Source organism: Poecilia formosa, unplaced genomic scaffold (genome assembly GCF_000485575.1).
Source record: "Poecilia formosa unplaced genomic scaffold, Poecilia_formosa-5.1.2 Scaffold250, whole genome shotgun sequence".
In the NCBI taxonomy this organism is placed as follows: Eukaryota; Metazoa; Chordata; class Actinopteri; order Cyprinodontiformes; family Poeciliidae; genus Poecilia; species Poecilia formosa.
In genome coordinates, this window is record NW_006800189.1 from 217,434 (window position 1) to 231,318 (window position 13,885).

A 13,885-nucleotide genomic window follows, 5' to 3' on the forward strand; every position below is an offset into this window, starting at 1 on the left:
AGGTGGCCGCGAGCCAATTGAATTTTGCTAAATGTTTAGAAGCCGTGAAATTAACTTCTCCCTCCGTCCTGCACCCACCTTCGGTGTCCAGAGCCAGGTCGGACTTAATGAATTTTCTTTTTCTGTCGTCTGCTGGACTCTCATGGCAAGATGTCTTCTTCTGCAGCGTCTGGTGGAAAAAAGAGATTTTTATTTATTTATTTTCTGAGTAAAAGCAGCTGAACTGGTCATTCACTCACTGCTGCTCAACAGGGAGAAATATTTTGATTTCTGATTTAAAACACTTGTATTACTGGAAATTCTCAACTCTCAAGTAATTTTCTGGACAACTTTTCCACCTAAAATTGTCTCAGCAATAATGTATTTGTTAAGCATCGTTTATGTACAAAATGTGTCTGAAATTTAAATGAAAATTCAACAAATAGCATCACATCAAGCAGACTGAAACAAAGCTGCAGCGACCAACACAGTCTCTCTGTCGCAAAAGCTTGTAGTTTGTTTTGGAAAACACTAATTTCTAAGAGAATACCCAAATATTTGTAAATATATTCAACAAAATTCCAGGTTTAGATGAACAGATTACAGAAGTCGAACAAGGAAAGTGGCAAACAATAATGTGAATAAAATTTTTTTTATACAGCTGAAATTAAAACAAAAATACACATTTGATTACTTGCACAACCGCAGTTAGGTGCATAATTTGTAATTTCTCAAGAGTGAAAAGTTTGAAAAGAAACAAAAATCCTAGATCTAATTTGAAAGCTGCTGAAATCGAGATAAAACTGCATTTACTAACGTAGCAGTTTGGGCCAGCTGGAGAGAAGAACTAGTTTTAAATGAACTTTTTCAGTTCTGGTTACTTACTGCAGAGTTACAGTAAGGGACTTGCTGGTCGTGATTTCCATCCATTCTCCACGATCTCCAGTCTGCAAAGTGTCGCTTGAAATAAAAGAGACAGAAAGACAGAAAGAAGTTAATTGCATTCCTGCTTCAGCCTCTTTCTAAAACGCAGCTTCTCTAAAGAATAATCGAATATTCGGTGTTAATAGAAAGTAAAGTTAACAATCAGAGAGCAGGAAAAGGGAGCGCACGGAGCTAGAGGGCGCACCAAAAAGCAGGAGGAGACGGAGGGGAGATCTGCTCACCTTTCCCCTTCGCGTCGTGTTCATCCGCGCACAGAAAGCCACGCAGCGGCCGGCAGGATCGGCTCCAGCCCCGGCTACTGTCTGCGCCTCTCCCCGCGCACTGGGCTTCTTCCTGGCGGCTTGGCATCGCCTCCCGGGGCCTCCCATGGAAACGAGCCGCGCTCCTCCGCCTCCTATTGGCTGTCAAAGCCTTTCAGTGGATCAGATCGCTGCTGGCAGGCAAACGGCGCGTACGCGGCTCCGGTATCAGCAGTAAGTAAGTTTGGCCTTTTTTCAGATTATCTGGGACAACTTCGCTCCAGAGTTGGATAATATTTCAAAACCAGACATCCTGCACCTCTCCTCTCGTCTCACTCACAGTTTTCATCCCTCCTGGGCTCCATTCACATACAGTGCGTACACACAAACACGCCACTCACTGCTCTACCCGGTCCAGTTCGTGGCCATGGTAACGGTGTTTTGAAGAGCCTCCAGAGGGACTGGCCTTAGCGCCAGCGCTTCCCTCTCCTGTAAAGGGATACATTGTTGAGAGCGCCGCAGACTCAGGAGGCGCTGACCTGGAAGTGATGCACAGGTCACCGGCAAAAGCTGCTGCAGGAACTCCATTTTATTTCCATTTATTTATTCAGCAACGATGTTCTGCAGGTTTTTAACATTTAATCTGCTTATTTAGTAAGTCTGATCCACCACGGCGTGGATTACAGGACCTCAGAAAGTCAGACAATATCTAAAAAACAAACATAAAATCCAAGTTCTAAATGTGAAAAGTCGAAAATTTCCAAGAAAAAAGGCCGAATTTGCTAATATGTCATTGCTGAATTTTACCCACATCTCTCCTGTTAAATTTCTGAGGAAATACTAACTTAGAAAGTCTGAGGTTAATGTCAGACATTAAAGTCAAATTTCTCACTTTGAAAAGTTAAAAATTTATGAGAAAAAGCTTTCAAGTTTTTTTTTTCTTGGAAATTATTATCGCTGAAATTGTCGTGTTAAACACATTTCTGAAAGAAAACCCGCCACTCCCCAGAAATTATGAGATTAATCGAAATACTAACTTAGAAAGTCTGAGGTTAATGTCAGACATTAAAGTCAAATTTCTCACTTTGAAAAGTTAAAAATTTATGAGAAAAAGCTTTCAAGTTTTTTTTTTCTTGGAAATTATTATCCCAAAAATTGTCGTGTTAAACACATTTCTGAAAGAAAACCCGCCACTCCCCAGAAATTATGAGATTAATCTGAGAATTTCTGAGTTTTTTCTAGGAAATTTCCTTCTTCTTTTTCTACAATGGCTCCAATACGTCGTTGTACTAATCTAATGGAAAACAAATGTTTGTGGTCGACTTTAATAGTTAGTGGTGATACTAAAAATGGCGCCCGGAGCCAAGTTTGCGTTTTGATCGTCGCCCTCGATGAGACAATGAAAATGCAAAAAATATCATTTAGCATATTCTGTGCAGCGGCTTTTCCATCTTCCTGTTGACGCTAGCTGTGCTGGATTTTTAACATATTGGTACATAAACATCAACACATTTTATGTTAATATATTTTATTTATATAAATTTTCCTGTAAAAATGCTAGTTAATTCAGTGTTTTGAAAACAAAAGGAAAAAATTACTGTATCTTTTCTATAAGGGCACGTTTTTTTCTGTTGGTAAATATATGTTTAATTTTTGTTATTTTTATGCTTATTTGAACTGACTTAAGAAATGTGTTGCTTGGTTTCCAGTATGAACTAAAATAAATGATTAATATTTAATATATTACTGCCTTACCTCCCAGCATTCAAAGTTCAGACGTTGAAAACAATCTAATAGAAACATTTTATTTCAGTTCATTTTGCCTGTAAACTTCCAGTTGAACTAACAGAATAGTTTGAGGTGAAATCCCTGGAAGTAAAGTTTACCATTGAGGGAAACTCTTGACTGAAAGACGGACGTGTCGGCAGCGGTCACGCCGCTGCCATCTTGGATCCATTACCAGGCAAATGAAGCTGATGTGAAGTGAAGCGCGGTGCCACTCCTGCTGAACTCCACCGACGACGGAGAAACGCAGGTCAAGTGCTGCTGCCCACCCGGCTGGTCAGAAGCGGCTCATATCTGTGAGAAAACGCTGGGGGGGATGCAGATTAGAGCAAAATGACCAGAAACAAAACAATAAAGTCCGTGACACCTGGGAATAACTGATGAGTTTTACAAACAAGGGAAATCCTGCAGCCCAGATAAAATCAGATACCAACTTTCAAAACTCAGCAGCTGTTAAATGTTTTTAGTCTTTAATGCAATTTTCATCACCAGTTTTCAGTATTTTAGATATTCTCCTCTTTAATTTAATGCCAACTAACCAGAAATAATAATAAAAAAATAAATACTACGCTGTGCTGCTGCTTTTCTATCTTCCTGTTGATGCTAGCTGTGCTGCATTTTGACATATTTGTACAGGAACAGGAACACATTTTATTATATATTTTAGTTGTGTATGGCCTTCTATAAAAGTTAAAGGTGCAGTTTGTAACTTTTATTTTAAAAATGATGACAGTAAAATATGAGATAATTTGAAAACATCCATCTCCTTTGCCTCTTTTCTGATCGATTATTGCTGTCAGAAGAAATACGCCACTCCCGACCAAAGACAACCAATCAGAGCCAGGAGGAGGGTCTTAGCGCTGTCAATCATCCTCATGTTCTTGCTGCTAAATGCACTAATGACAGAAAAACAACTTGTGGTTAAAGGAAAACTATTTATGACCTAATGCTAACTAGCCTGAACAATCATAACAGGCTGTGCTAGCTTCAGAGTAGCAGAGGGGGAAGCACCACACAGAGGGTGATTGACAGCGCCAAGACCCACCTCCTGGCTCTTATTGGTTGTTTCTTCTTCGCTCTGGGAGAAGGCAGATTTTTTTCATATTATCAGTCTCATACCATATTGTGATGACATAGTGGCAGTTTCAACAAATATGTAAATATATTTGTATCAAAGTCAAACACTGCAGCTTTAAGAACTTTTTTTTGTTTTTATGGCGTATGGACAGCCACCAAGGAACATCTACAATATGCAAGACTCCCTTATGACTGTCTAATCTAATAGTTCAAACACCAAATGCATCTTAATTTGCATTAAAATGTCCAGTGGAAACCATTTGGCACCATTAGGAGTACAGCCAATCAGTGCATTAAAATGAATGGTGCGCCTGGATTGGCTGCTGTGCAAACGCCAGTCAGTAGTGTGCCTGACTATCATTGCACTGACTAGGTATTCCTTCAGGATATTTTAGGTATTTGCTAAAATATTCCATAAAATGTGCAAAAATGCAACTTTTCTAAGAGTAATTTGTTAGATTCAATGAACTCTGAACAGGTTCCACTGCATTCCTTCTGAGTGTAACAATGTTTGTCTCAAGATCTCTAAAACGTTTTACAAAATAAAAATTTTAACTGTCAACAATCAAATTGCCATATTGTTTTGCAGAACATGAGTAGAAATTGTACTTTTACTGTAAAATACAAGACAAACAGAAGACTGTATCAAACAGCTAAAGCCTTTAATTGTTTCTATCGCTTTTCTCGGTCAGTGCAGCAGACGTAAGTTGTTTGTGGGCAACAACAACAGAGCGAGAGCCAGAGTGAAGCAGGAAGCGGAAAAATAAATCATACTGTGTACAAAAATACAACCTCACTGTACAAATGCTGCACTTTACAAAGCACAAGAAAGTAGTGAGACTCGGATCTCGGTCTCCACATCACGGATGGCACTTTTAGAGGAACAGCCAGTCCAACGGTCATTCTCAGAAAAACATGCATTTTTAGAAAACACTGCTCTTACAATAAATCAGCAAAACATCCAGAACAGTTTATTCTGTAGGTGCAAGTGAAGGCAATACGCAGAAATTAACATCTACCAGTGCCAACAAGAGTGCTTTTAAGGGTTAAATGGCTCAAACATGGAAAAAACACAAAACCATGCCAAGTATTTTTGGTTTAGTTTCCAGTGCAAATATTTTACTAAACTTAAAATAAGACAAAACTAACTGATAAGTAACTTTTCAGAAAGATATAGCAGCTTGATTAGAGTAAATAATTCCTTCAACATTGATGAAAAAGTTCTACTACTGTTTACTTCATAATCAACGGGCATTGCACCGTTACCTAGCAACCCCAGCCAAGCCCAGCCCGTTACCTAGCAACCCCAGCCCGTTACCTAGTAATCCAGTTTTAGATACACTGGCAGATTATTTCACTTATAACTTGGTGAAAATGTCATATTGTAAGTGAAATGATCTGCCATTGGAACTAGTACATTTATAAAAAAAATATTAAGGAATTACTGACTTAAATAAGCTCATAATTCCAGCTGATGAATTACTTATGAGTTAATTTGGTCTCATTTAAACTGTACTAAGTATTCGTATTAGAAACTAGAGCAATAATACTTGGTAGGGTTTTGTGTTTTTGGATGAAAGACAATAAAAAAGCCTCTGTAGGACTGTAAATGTTGGCTGTACGAACGTATTGCACTATAAACACAGCAAGTAATCTTATTTTGAGACCTTGGCGTTTGATTCATGCTTCCAAGAAAACCAAACATGTTGTGATTTTACACACTTGGCTTCTGTGTTTGCTCTAAAATTTATGGCACTTTTCTACCAAAATTCATCCATCTCAGTGATAAAACTAAAGATGAGTGCTTCAAAGCCTAGATTTAAAAATGTCCACTATATTTTCAACCCAGTAGCTTTTCTCATGCAACAGCAAATGTACACAGAATTGGAGAAACTTGTCAGAAATCTCCCAGCATAACAAAAAGGAGCATGCATGTTTTATGAATAACCAATAAGTGTTTCCCACTTAAAGACCAGCATAAAAACTGGACAAGTCATAAGGAAAATATTGCAAATTAATCTGAAGCATTCATGAGTGAAATACAGATTTTACACCTTACAATAATCTGAAACAGCAGCAACCTTTTTTACTTTCCATTGTGCATCAGGTGAATGCAGAAATGCATACAAAATAAGCATAAATAACAAAAAATATTACATTAATAAATGCATAATTTATCCATTTGGTTGTTCAAATTGGCACAGAGGACAACAGCAAAAAAAAAATAAAATACATTTTTACAGAAAATAGAACAAGAACAGAGGTGGACTTCCAGAAATAACTGGGGTATTTTTGGAGCTCACTGAAGATCAAACTCTGTTCCGATCACAGCTTATTTTGGATTCAATCTCAGAGACATCTTCATGCTGCAGGCAACACAAACCGAAGCTACAGCGCGCTACGGGCCGCTGGGCTATCAAACAGGCGTCAGAGTCCCTTCCTCAGCTGGACCACTGGGTCTTCATGAAACTTTCCCACAGCTGCTTCTGCAGCAGCTCGAAACGACTCGGATCCGATGACGGTTTAGTCTTTGCTTTCAGAGCGCGTTCGTCTGAGGATTGAAGAGAGGAAGCTGCGGCCTTGCGGCGCTCCCATCAGCATGTGAGCCTGGTTCTTATGGACGATCTGAATCTGGAAGCAGAGGAAAGCAGAGAGAAAGCTCGTTTGGGGAGCCTCTAAAACACAGAAATTAATTTTAAATCTACGTTCAGGCAGCAGGTCTAGATGAGAGGCTCAATCTGATGTTTTCAGATTTCAGTGTCAACGGTTTGCGACACCAAAGCGACTGCAGAAGAAGAACGCAGACGTCACATAGCAACGCAAAAACTGTGTGCAGTCTGGCTTAAACTAAACGAAACTGGTGTCAACGTTTGTGCAGCAACACTTTTTTGCTGATGCTGCAATCATTTCAAAGATATTACTAAATATTCCAGCAGGTCAAAGGTCAATCAGCCAGTCCAAGTTTACAAAATCAAACAAAATGTGGCATCAATCAAATGTGCTGTTTGTGCAGCAAAATCCTTTGTTACTTACTGTTTTGTTCAAACATTAAAAAATGTTTCAAAGGTCAAGAGGAGAGTCCACATTTACAAAATGAAACTAAATATAGTTTCAAACTGTGATACATTTGTGCAGCAAAAATGATACTTTGTGCCGCTATCATTTTAAGATTGAAAAAAAAAAAAAACATTTAATAAAAAACTGAATTCAACCTGCCCCCATTAACAAAACATAAATGATGTTTGTGTAGTTAGAATTTTAGCACCATGGTTGTTTGACACGGTTTTCTAAATGTGTGGAGACCTAGTTGACCTTTGACGACCTCTGAAGGCGCCTTTAAAATGATAGCGGCACAAACAATAATTTCTACTACACAAATATTTGACACCAGTTTTGTTTAATTTGGATTATTAAACAAAACTGGGGGTTGTAAGATTTAAGTACAGTTTTGTTGGCAGTGTAAGCAGAGATTTGTTGCAGCAGAAAAACACAAACCTCCTGAGATATACCGGATTTTACCCAAAAATAGTTCAGCAGACAAACTTCCACTCTTCTGCACAGGAAAAGAATCTGTAGCCTAAAATGCCACATTTTCCTATTTTTTCCCACAGTCACAGTTTAAAACCTTTACTGGCAACAAAAGTCTCAAATATTTTCATATCAATATTCACACCAGTTTGCAGAAGATCTTACAATGTTTTCGAAGCAGAGAAATAATACTTTAGAGTGAATTTCTACTTTTCTTTTAAACGTATCACTTATCTTGATATATAACAACCTATGCTTCATTTCATACACTGTCATCTACATGCAGATTTGAATTCAGCAATGCATCACCGACAGAAGCAATCTCCCATATGGGTTCTTGTCAAATGGTTTATAAATGCACATCTATGAGCTTTAATACGACACAGTTTGAGAATCGCTTGGATGCATGACTCTGACATCCAATGGTAACATATGTGCATCATAATTTATAATACAATTTTGGCTTCACAGACCAACAAAGTCTGAATTAGCAATGATGCTACATGATCTTCTGAAATTTGTGATGGAGCAACTCGCATCAACCATCAAGGGTTGTCGGCATCATTAGAGTCTCAATGCGAAGCTCCCATCTGCATTTAAAGGAGCGCGTCACCTTCAAGGGGAAGCTGCCATTTATTAGAGTTGAACTCTGACTTTGTGGCCGTTACCGGCTTTTATAGACTCACTTTCATCGTTAAACAAGAACTTAGCGCTTCTGATTTTCCTTACGATGCACAAGGTAACCTTTTGATGCAAGACACTGGCCACAAAAGGAAGGGAGGATCAGAAGGAAGACCTCAAATAAAGTCATATTGAATTAAAGATGCAACATTAAAGTTTAGAAAATATCACAGCATTGATGGATAAGAAATGACTGGAATCAAAACTCCCACCAGAAACAAACACCGGAAATAAAGCAGCAATTTACATTTATGACGGTTATTTCAGAGCTAGTTATCAGTGATACATGTAGTATGTGGCGTCAAAATGCAAATGAACCGATGGTGTAAATATATCAGGCATGCAGAGGAACTGAGGTGTGTTTGCATACATGCTGCTGTTGTTAATAATTAGTGAGATTCCATCTAAACTGATGTTTTCAAAAGTATTTCACAGGTGGAAGGGTTGAAGTCACCTCTGGCAGGATGGAAAAGCTGCTGTTTATTTGGGAAGCACCACTAATTAAGGTGGAACGTTGCGAAATGTTTGTGCTTTAGAAACAGTGAATGCATGTCATGACTTACAGTGCAGGGAGTCTGCATCCACGGCTCACCATCAATCTGCATCGGTAGGGACTTGGTGGTTCTGCAGGTTGCAAACACAACACTGTAAAACGTCCCGTTGCACCAGAGAGGCTTTTAAATCAACACATAATTTATGCAGTAAATCTAACAGAGGTGGGTAGAGTATCCAAAAGCTCCAGAGTTTCACTACTTCAACATCCAGGAAAATACTCAAGTAACAGTAAAAAAAGTCTACTTTTTACACCACAAAGTAAAATAATATAAAATGTAATTATATTATAACCACCTTAGTGTTTCTTTCACAGTTTAAAATAAGGAGGAGGATTAGGGACACTGAAAAAAAATCTGAATTTCATTTTAGAATTCAGAGCTCAAAGTAAAAAAAAAAAAAGAAAAGGTTTAATCTCAAAATTCTGAATTTTTCTCAGAATTCTGCTTTAAATTTTAGAATTTTGAGTTTTTTCTCAATTACGCATTTAAAGTAAAGAAAATCTTAATTTAATCTCAAAATACTGACTTCAGAATTTTAAATTAAAAAATATTTGACTTTTTCTCAAAATTCTGAGAAAGAATTCTGAAACTATTGTTTAAAAAAACAGTTTGTTTTCTTAAATTATTAGCTTGAACCAAAATTCAAAAGCAATTTCTGGTTTTCATTGTTCAATTTTAAGTAAATTTTTATCATTGCTTTTGACAGTTTTGAGTTATTTTGGTGGCCATTGTGGGTTTTTGGTCAACATTAGCCGTGCCAACAATTTTGTCCATGTGTCAACAAATATATTCCATTTGAAAGTAAACCAGAAAGTCAGCAACTGCTTTACTTTCTCTACTGTAACTGGGAATATAAACGCATCGCTCTCAGGACTCTGAATGTTATTCTCCAATTCCTGTCAAAGTGGTTCTTTCATGTGGTCTTTCTCAGAGTTACTGCTGACAAAAACAAAACATTTTCGGGAGACCAGAGTTTCCACTGGTAAACTGGCTTTGGTTTGATTGAAAAACTGCGATTGGATCACTTTAATAACAAATAAAAGTTGTATATTTTAGGCTTCTTACAAGGTTTCTAGTAAGTGGAGTGTGTGAAATACTGACCTGATGGTTACAGAGGAGCACTGGGCCAGCCGTCTACCGGCGCTCTTCAGGCCCGTGTAGATCTGACCCATTTCCATGGCTCCTTCAAGCCCCACCACCTCCAGAAGCTGGTCAGACAGGTCTGACACACAAAAAGGAAGAGCTCAAAAAGGTAATGGGGATATCCTGCAAACCGTTTTCTACAAACAAATACAGAGCAGAGAATGTAGGAATGAAGACGAAAGAGGAAGCAGGTGAAGGCTAATAAAAGAAACGTCGTTGTTCCTCACTTCAGGTTTGTGCTTCCGAAACGCCCAACATTCACAGTTTCCCATGAAAAAAAAGAAAAAAGGAAAAGAGGCAACAAGCTACAAACTAAACAGCAATTAATTAGATTGCACCGGCAATGCAGAGCAATCTTGTGATAATATAATTATTAATTTCTGTGCTGTTTTTCAGTTATGAGCATTGATTTTGGCCCTGCTGGAAGCTCAGCGTCACGCAGGGCCCATCTGTTCCAGGGGCCCGCTCCGTCGACTCGTCCCTCCACAGATTAGGAAGCCGCTGCAACGCGGCTGGGAGGATCCACATACTAATTGAAACAAAGAGCCGTTTGCAGGCGCGTGAGAGCGCGTTAGCTCGCTGTCACGCCGCGGAGCTCGGTGGCTGTCGTGTTCGTGGGAGTCGGGTTGGTTTCCTGGAGGAGTGTCGCAGCCGATGTTGCTGCTCGGGGTGAGATGTTGATGCCGCTGCCGAGCTCCGGTGTCCAGCTGTCACCATGGTGATGGACAGGCGTCTGCCCCGATCCGAGAGTGCAGCGGTGAGTGCGGAGCTTTCTAGGGTCAGAGTGGAAGAGTTTGTGTACACACAGTCCACGGCAGGTTGACCTCCAGTCTGTGGGCTTTACGGCCGATCCTCCCACTGAAACTCAAACTCAAAGCGTAGGATGGAAAGCATCACCATACGTTCACAAAACACGCAAATTTGACCCAGATCCGCTTTCCCTTCCTTCCAAATGCGACATGTTATCTGGTTTTTCGTGGCAGTCTGAACGGCCCAGTTCTGATCTTTTCCCCAATAAACTCCCAAAGTCTCAGGCTGATAGATGTCAAACATCGCAAAGACTTTTCTTTTCATCTGTTCTTAAATTTCTGTTAGATCAGTGCATGATTTGTTGTGTTTTTAAATGTTTTAGTTTCTTTTACTTCATGTTGTCAGACAGGTTTGCACCTCTCCACTCAGCTCCTTCAGACTAGCCAGCAGCAATTAGTAAACACCTGGTGGAACTGTGCATCTACTGAGCTGCTTATAGGAGCCACTTCTCAGTGGAGCGCTGATGAAAACACTGTTAGGGTTAACATAGGAGGCATGTTATGATAACTTCATGCCTGAATGTGGACCTTCAGAAAGACGAGCTTTTAAAGAGACACAGACCTAACTTCAAGGTGTTAAATTACAAAGTAAAATTTCTTTTAAGCCACATTTGAGATATAAAGCACTTTATAACATCTGAAGGTAACATAATTACTTGATTGTGCTATAAAATGGCATTGTGTGCCTGGAAAATACAGAGTACTGTCCCTTTAAGATGTTTCTTGACTCCACAGGTCAGGCAGTAATCAGGCCAAATTAAATGGATCCAAAACAATGCAGACTATGACATGATAAAAACTCCAATTACTTTTTCACATTGAACCTGGTTGGACTCACTGCAAAAACACAAAATCTTACCAAGTATGTTTGGTCTAGTTTTTAGTGCAAATATCTTTTTACACTTAAAATAAGACAAAAATAACTTGAAAGTAAATTTTAGCAAGATATTTATGAAAAAGTACTTGTTTCATTGGCAGAAAAAAATAGCTTATAACATGGGAAAAATGCTTTGTTATAAGAGAAATAATTTGCCAGTGGAACTAGAACTGGGTTGCTAGGCGACGGACTGGGCTTGGCTGGCGTTGCTAGGTAACGATTATGAAATAAGGGAAATAATCTGCCAGAGGAACAAGTACTTTTTAACCAATATTAAGGAATTATTAACTTGAAACAAGTGCCTACATCTTGCTTAGAAGTTATTTGTAGTTTTAGTTTTGTCTTATTTGAAGTGATTTAAGATATTTGTACCAGAATATTTTGTATTTTTGCAGTGTTGTTTTCCCTTTTAATAAATAAGAAGTGCTATTTTTTTTTTTAACATTTGCTGAATACGAATGTAATCAGATCTTACATTATATGCGTCATTCAACTCCTGAATGTCTGCATGGGCAAAAATAAAACAGATTTGGTGAGAGTAGAGTCGGCGTTCTTGTCGGTGGCGGGCGGCTCTGACACATATGGAGCGACGGGCTGGGGGCAGCGGCGGAGCGGCACTCGACCAGATCAGCTGAACGTAAAACTAAAGAGGAGTGGCGGGATGAGGAGGGAGGGGGCGATCCTCCGACGAAAGCTTCATGAGGGTTGTCAGGGGGGATCAGTCCTCGACGTCAACCCCCTTCCACCCACACATGAGCCCTCCCTCCCTTTTCGCGAAACCTCAGTCCCATTCTAAATAATTCACTCTGTAGCCATTCCCTTCCACCTGAGGGGCTTGTCTCCTGGCGTCACCAGCGGGACGATTTAACAGCACACGAAAGGTCACGTTTTATTTATTTATTTATTTATTTTTAGCCACCCACCAGTCGCCAGTCCACACACACACACACACTCACAGTTTCACCAGATAAAATCCCTCCCTACAGTTTGATCTGTGGATGGCGGGGCCCCCGTGGGCCGAGCCGCTCCACACACACACACACACACTCACAGTTTCACCAGATAAAATCCCTCCCTACAGTTTGATCTGTGGATGGCGGGGCCCCCGTGGGCCGAGCCGCTCCTTTGTTTACCTATAAATACGGCGTTCTCTTGATCTGACAAGTTAGGCCGCTCTCCTTGAGGGCACCTTCCACAAGGGCATCCATTCTCACATATGAAGCACAAGTGGATAAACACACACATCAATAGACTCAGACAGAGCGAAACAAACGCAGCTTTGAACGCAGAGCAAATACACACACTCCTCGCTCACGCTAAGAGCCTTCCCAGGTTCGGACTCCTCCAACGCTGCAATGATTGATTTTTATTCAAGATTTAATGGAGTGTTCATTGTTGCAGGTTTGGCCTTGAACTGATCAAACTTACAAAAAAAACTAAACATATTAAATAAAAAAGAAGCAACCTAACACTTTGTTGCTAATGCATGGAAGCTAATGCTAACACGCTAACTCCAGGTCAAATTATATCTGCACTTTAGAGTCTATAAACATTGAGCACAAATTTAATTTATACATTAATAACTTACATGTTTGATGAATGCTTGATGTACAAATTATACATGAAACGATGACAATGTGAGATTTAAGTGTCATAAAATGTGGAAATAATGAAAGTATATCTGTAGATTTAAATGTTTGTGGGTTGATGAGTATGAGAAGGGCAGGAAATCATAAGATCGTGTTTCTTCTACCTGCTCCTTCTCGAACACCATGTAAAATTACATGTCAACTGGGTTTTTTTCATGTTTTTAAGTTTTATTTGTTAGAATTTAACTGAAAGTTTACAAAACAGCCAAGTTAATGTGTGCTTGTTGTATTTATGTGGGGAAGCCAAGTGTGCCAAATGTTTCCAAAGTTAGCATAAGTGCTAGATGAAAAATTAGCTCTACTATTCGCGAATTACAGCCCGAAAAACTGCCTTGAAAAACTGATCAAACCCATAAATGTTTGTCATATTTTGTCTTTAATGTATTTTAATTGGGATTTAGAACAATTGAAAGAATATATAATTTTCAGACTTTTAGCTGTTTGCCACAAAACATGACAGAAAACATCTGGAAGAAGATCAGATTAGACTAAAACAGAAGCTTTAAATCACAGGTGTCAAACTCCAGTCCTCAAGCACCGCTGCCCTGCAACATGTAGATGTGCCTCTGCTGCACCACACCTGAATAGAGTAATTAGGTTGTTAGCAAGGCGCTGGAGA

General features: G+C 39.3%; 2 protein-coding genes and 1 long non-coding RNA gene across 5 annotated transcripts in view; 1 reads left to right on the top strand and 2 right to left on the bottom strand.

Moving 5' to 3' along the window:
* The window catches only part of etv1 (ETS variant transcription factor 1), a 30,822-nt gene extending 29,434 nt beyond the window's left edge, over positions 1 to 1,388 (bottom strand). For both annotated transcript variants that reach the window (XM_007569863.2, XM_007569862.2), the window contains exons 1-3: positions 1,146 to 1,388; positions 865 to 939; positions 79 to 169 (exon numbers count right to left, since the gene is read on the bottom strand). In XM_007569863.2, coding sequence (XP_007569925.1) covers positions 79 to 169; positions 865 to 939; positions 1,146 to 1,292 — 313 coding nt within the window. In that variant the 5' untranslated portion in view covers positions 1,293 to 1,388. The remainder of the gene's footprint in view (positions 1 to 78; positions 170 to 864; positions 940 to 1,145) is intronic.
* On the top strand, positions 1,320 to 1,875 carry LOC107838408 (uncharacterized). Its single transcript, XR_001664466.1, has 2 exons — positions 1,320 to 1,405; positions 1,506 to 1,875. It is a non-coding gene; the product is annotated as an uncharacterized LOC107838408 (long non-coding RNA).
* A 4,216-nt stretch (positions 1,876 to 6,091) lies between these two features.
* The window catches only part of dgkb (diacylglycerol kinase, beta), a 64,878-nt gene continuing 57,084 nt past the window's right edge, over positions 6,092 to 13,885 (bottom strand). For both annotated transcript variants that reach the window (XM_016680645.1, XM_007569866.2), the window contains 3 exons: positions 9,890 to 10,010; positions 8,798 to 8,858; positions 6,092 to 6,656 (listed from right to left, as the gene is read on the bottom strand). In XM_016680645.1, the coding sequence (XP_016536131.1) occupies positions 6,549 to 6,656; positions 8,798 to 8,858; positions 9,890 to 10,010 (290 nt within the window). In that variant the 3' untranslated portion in view covers positions 6,092 to 6,548. The remainder of the gene's footprint in view (positions 6,657 to 8,797; positions 8,859 to 9,889; positions 10,011 to 13,885) is intronic.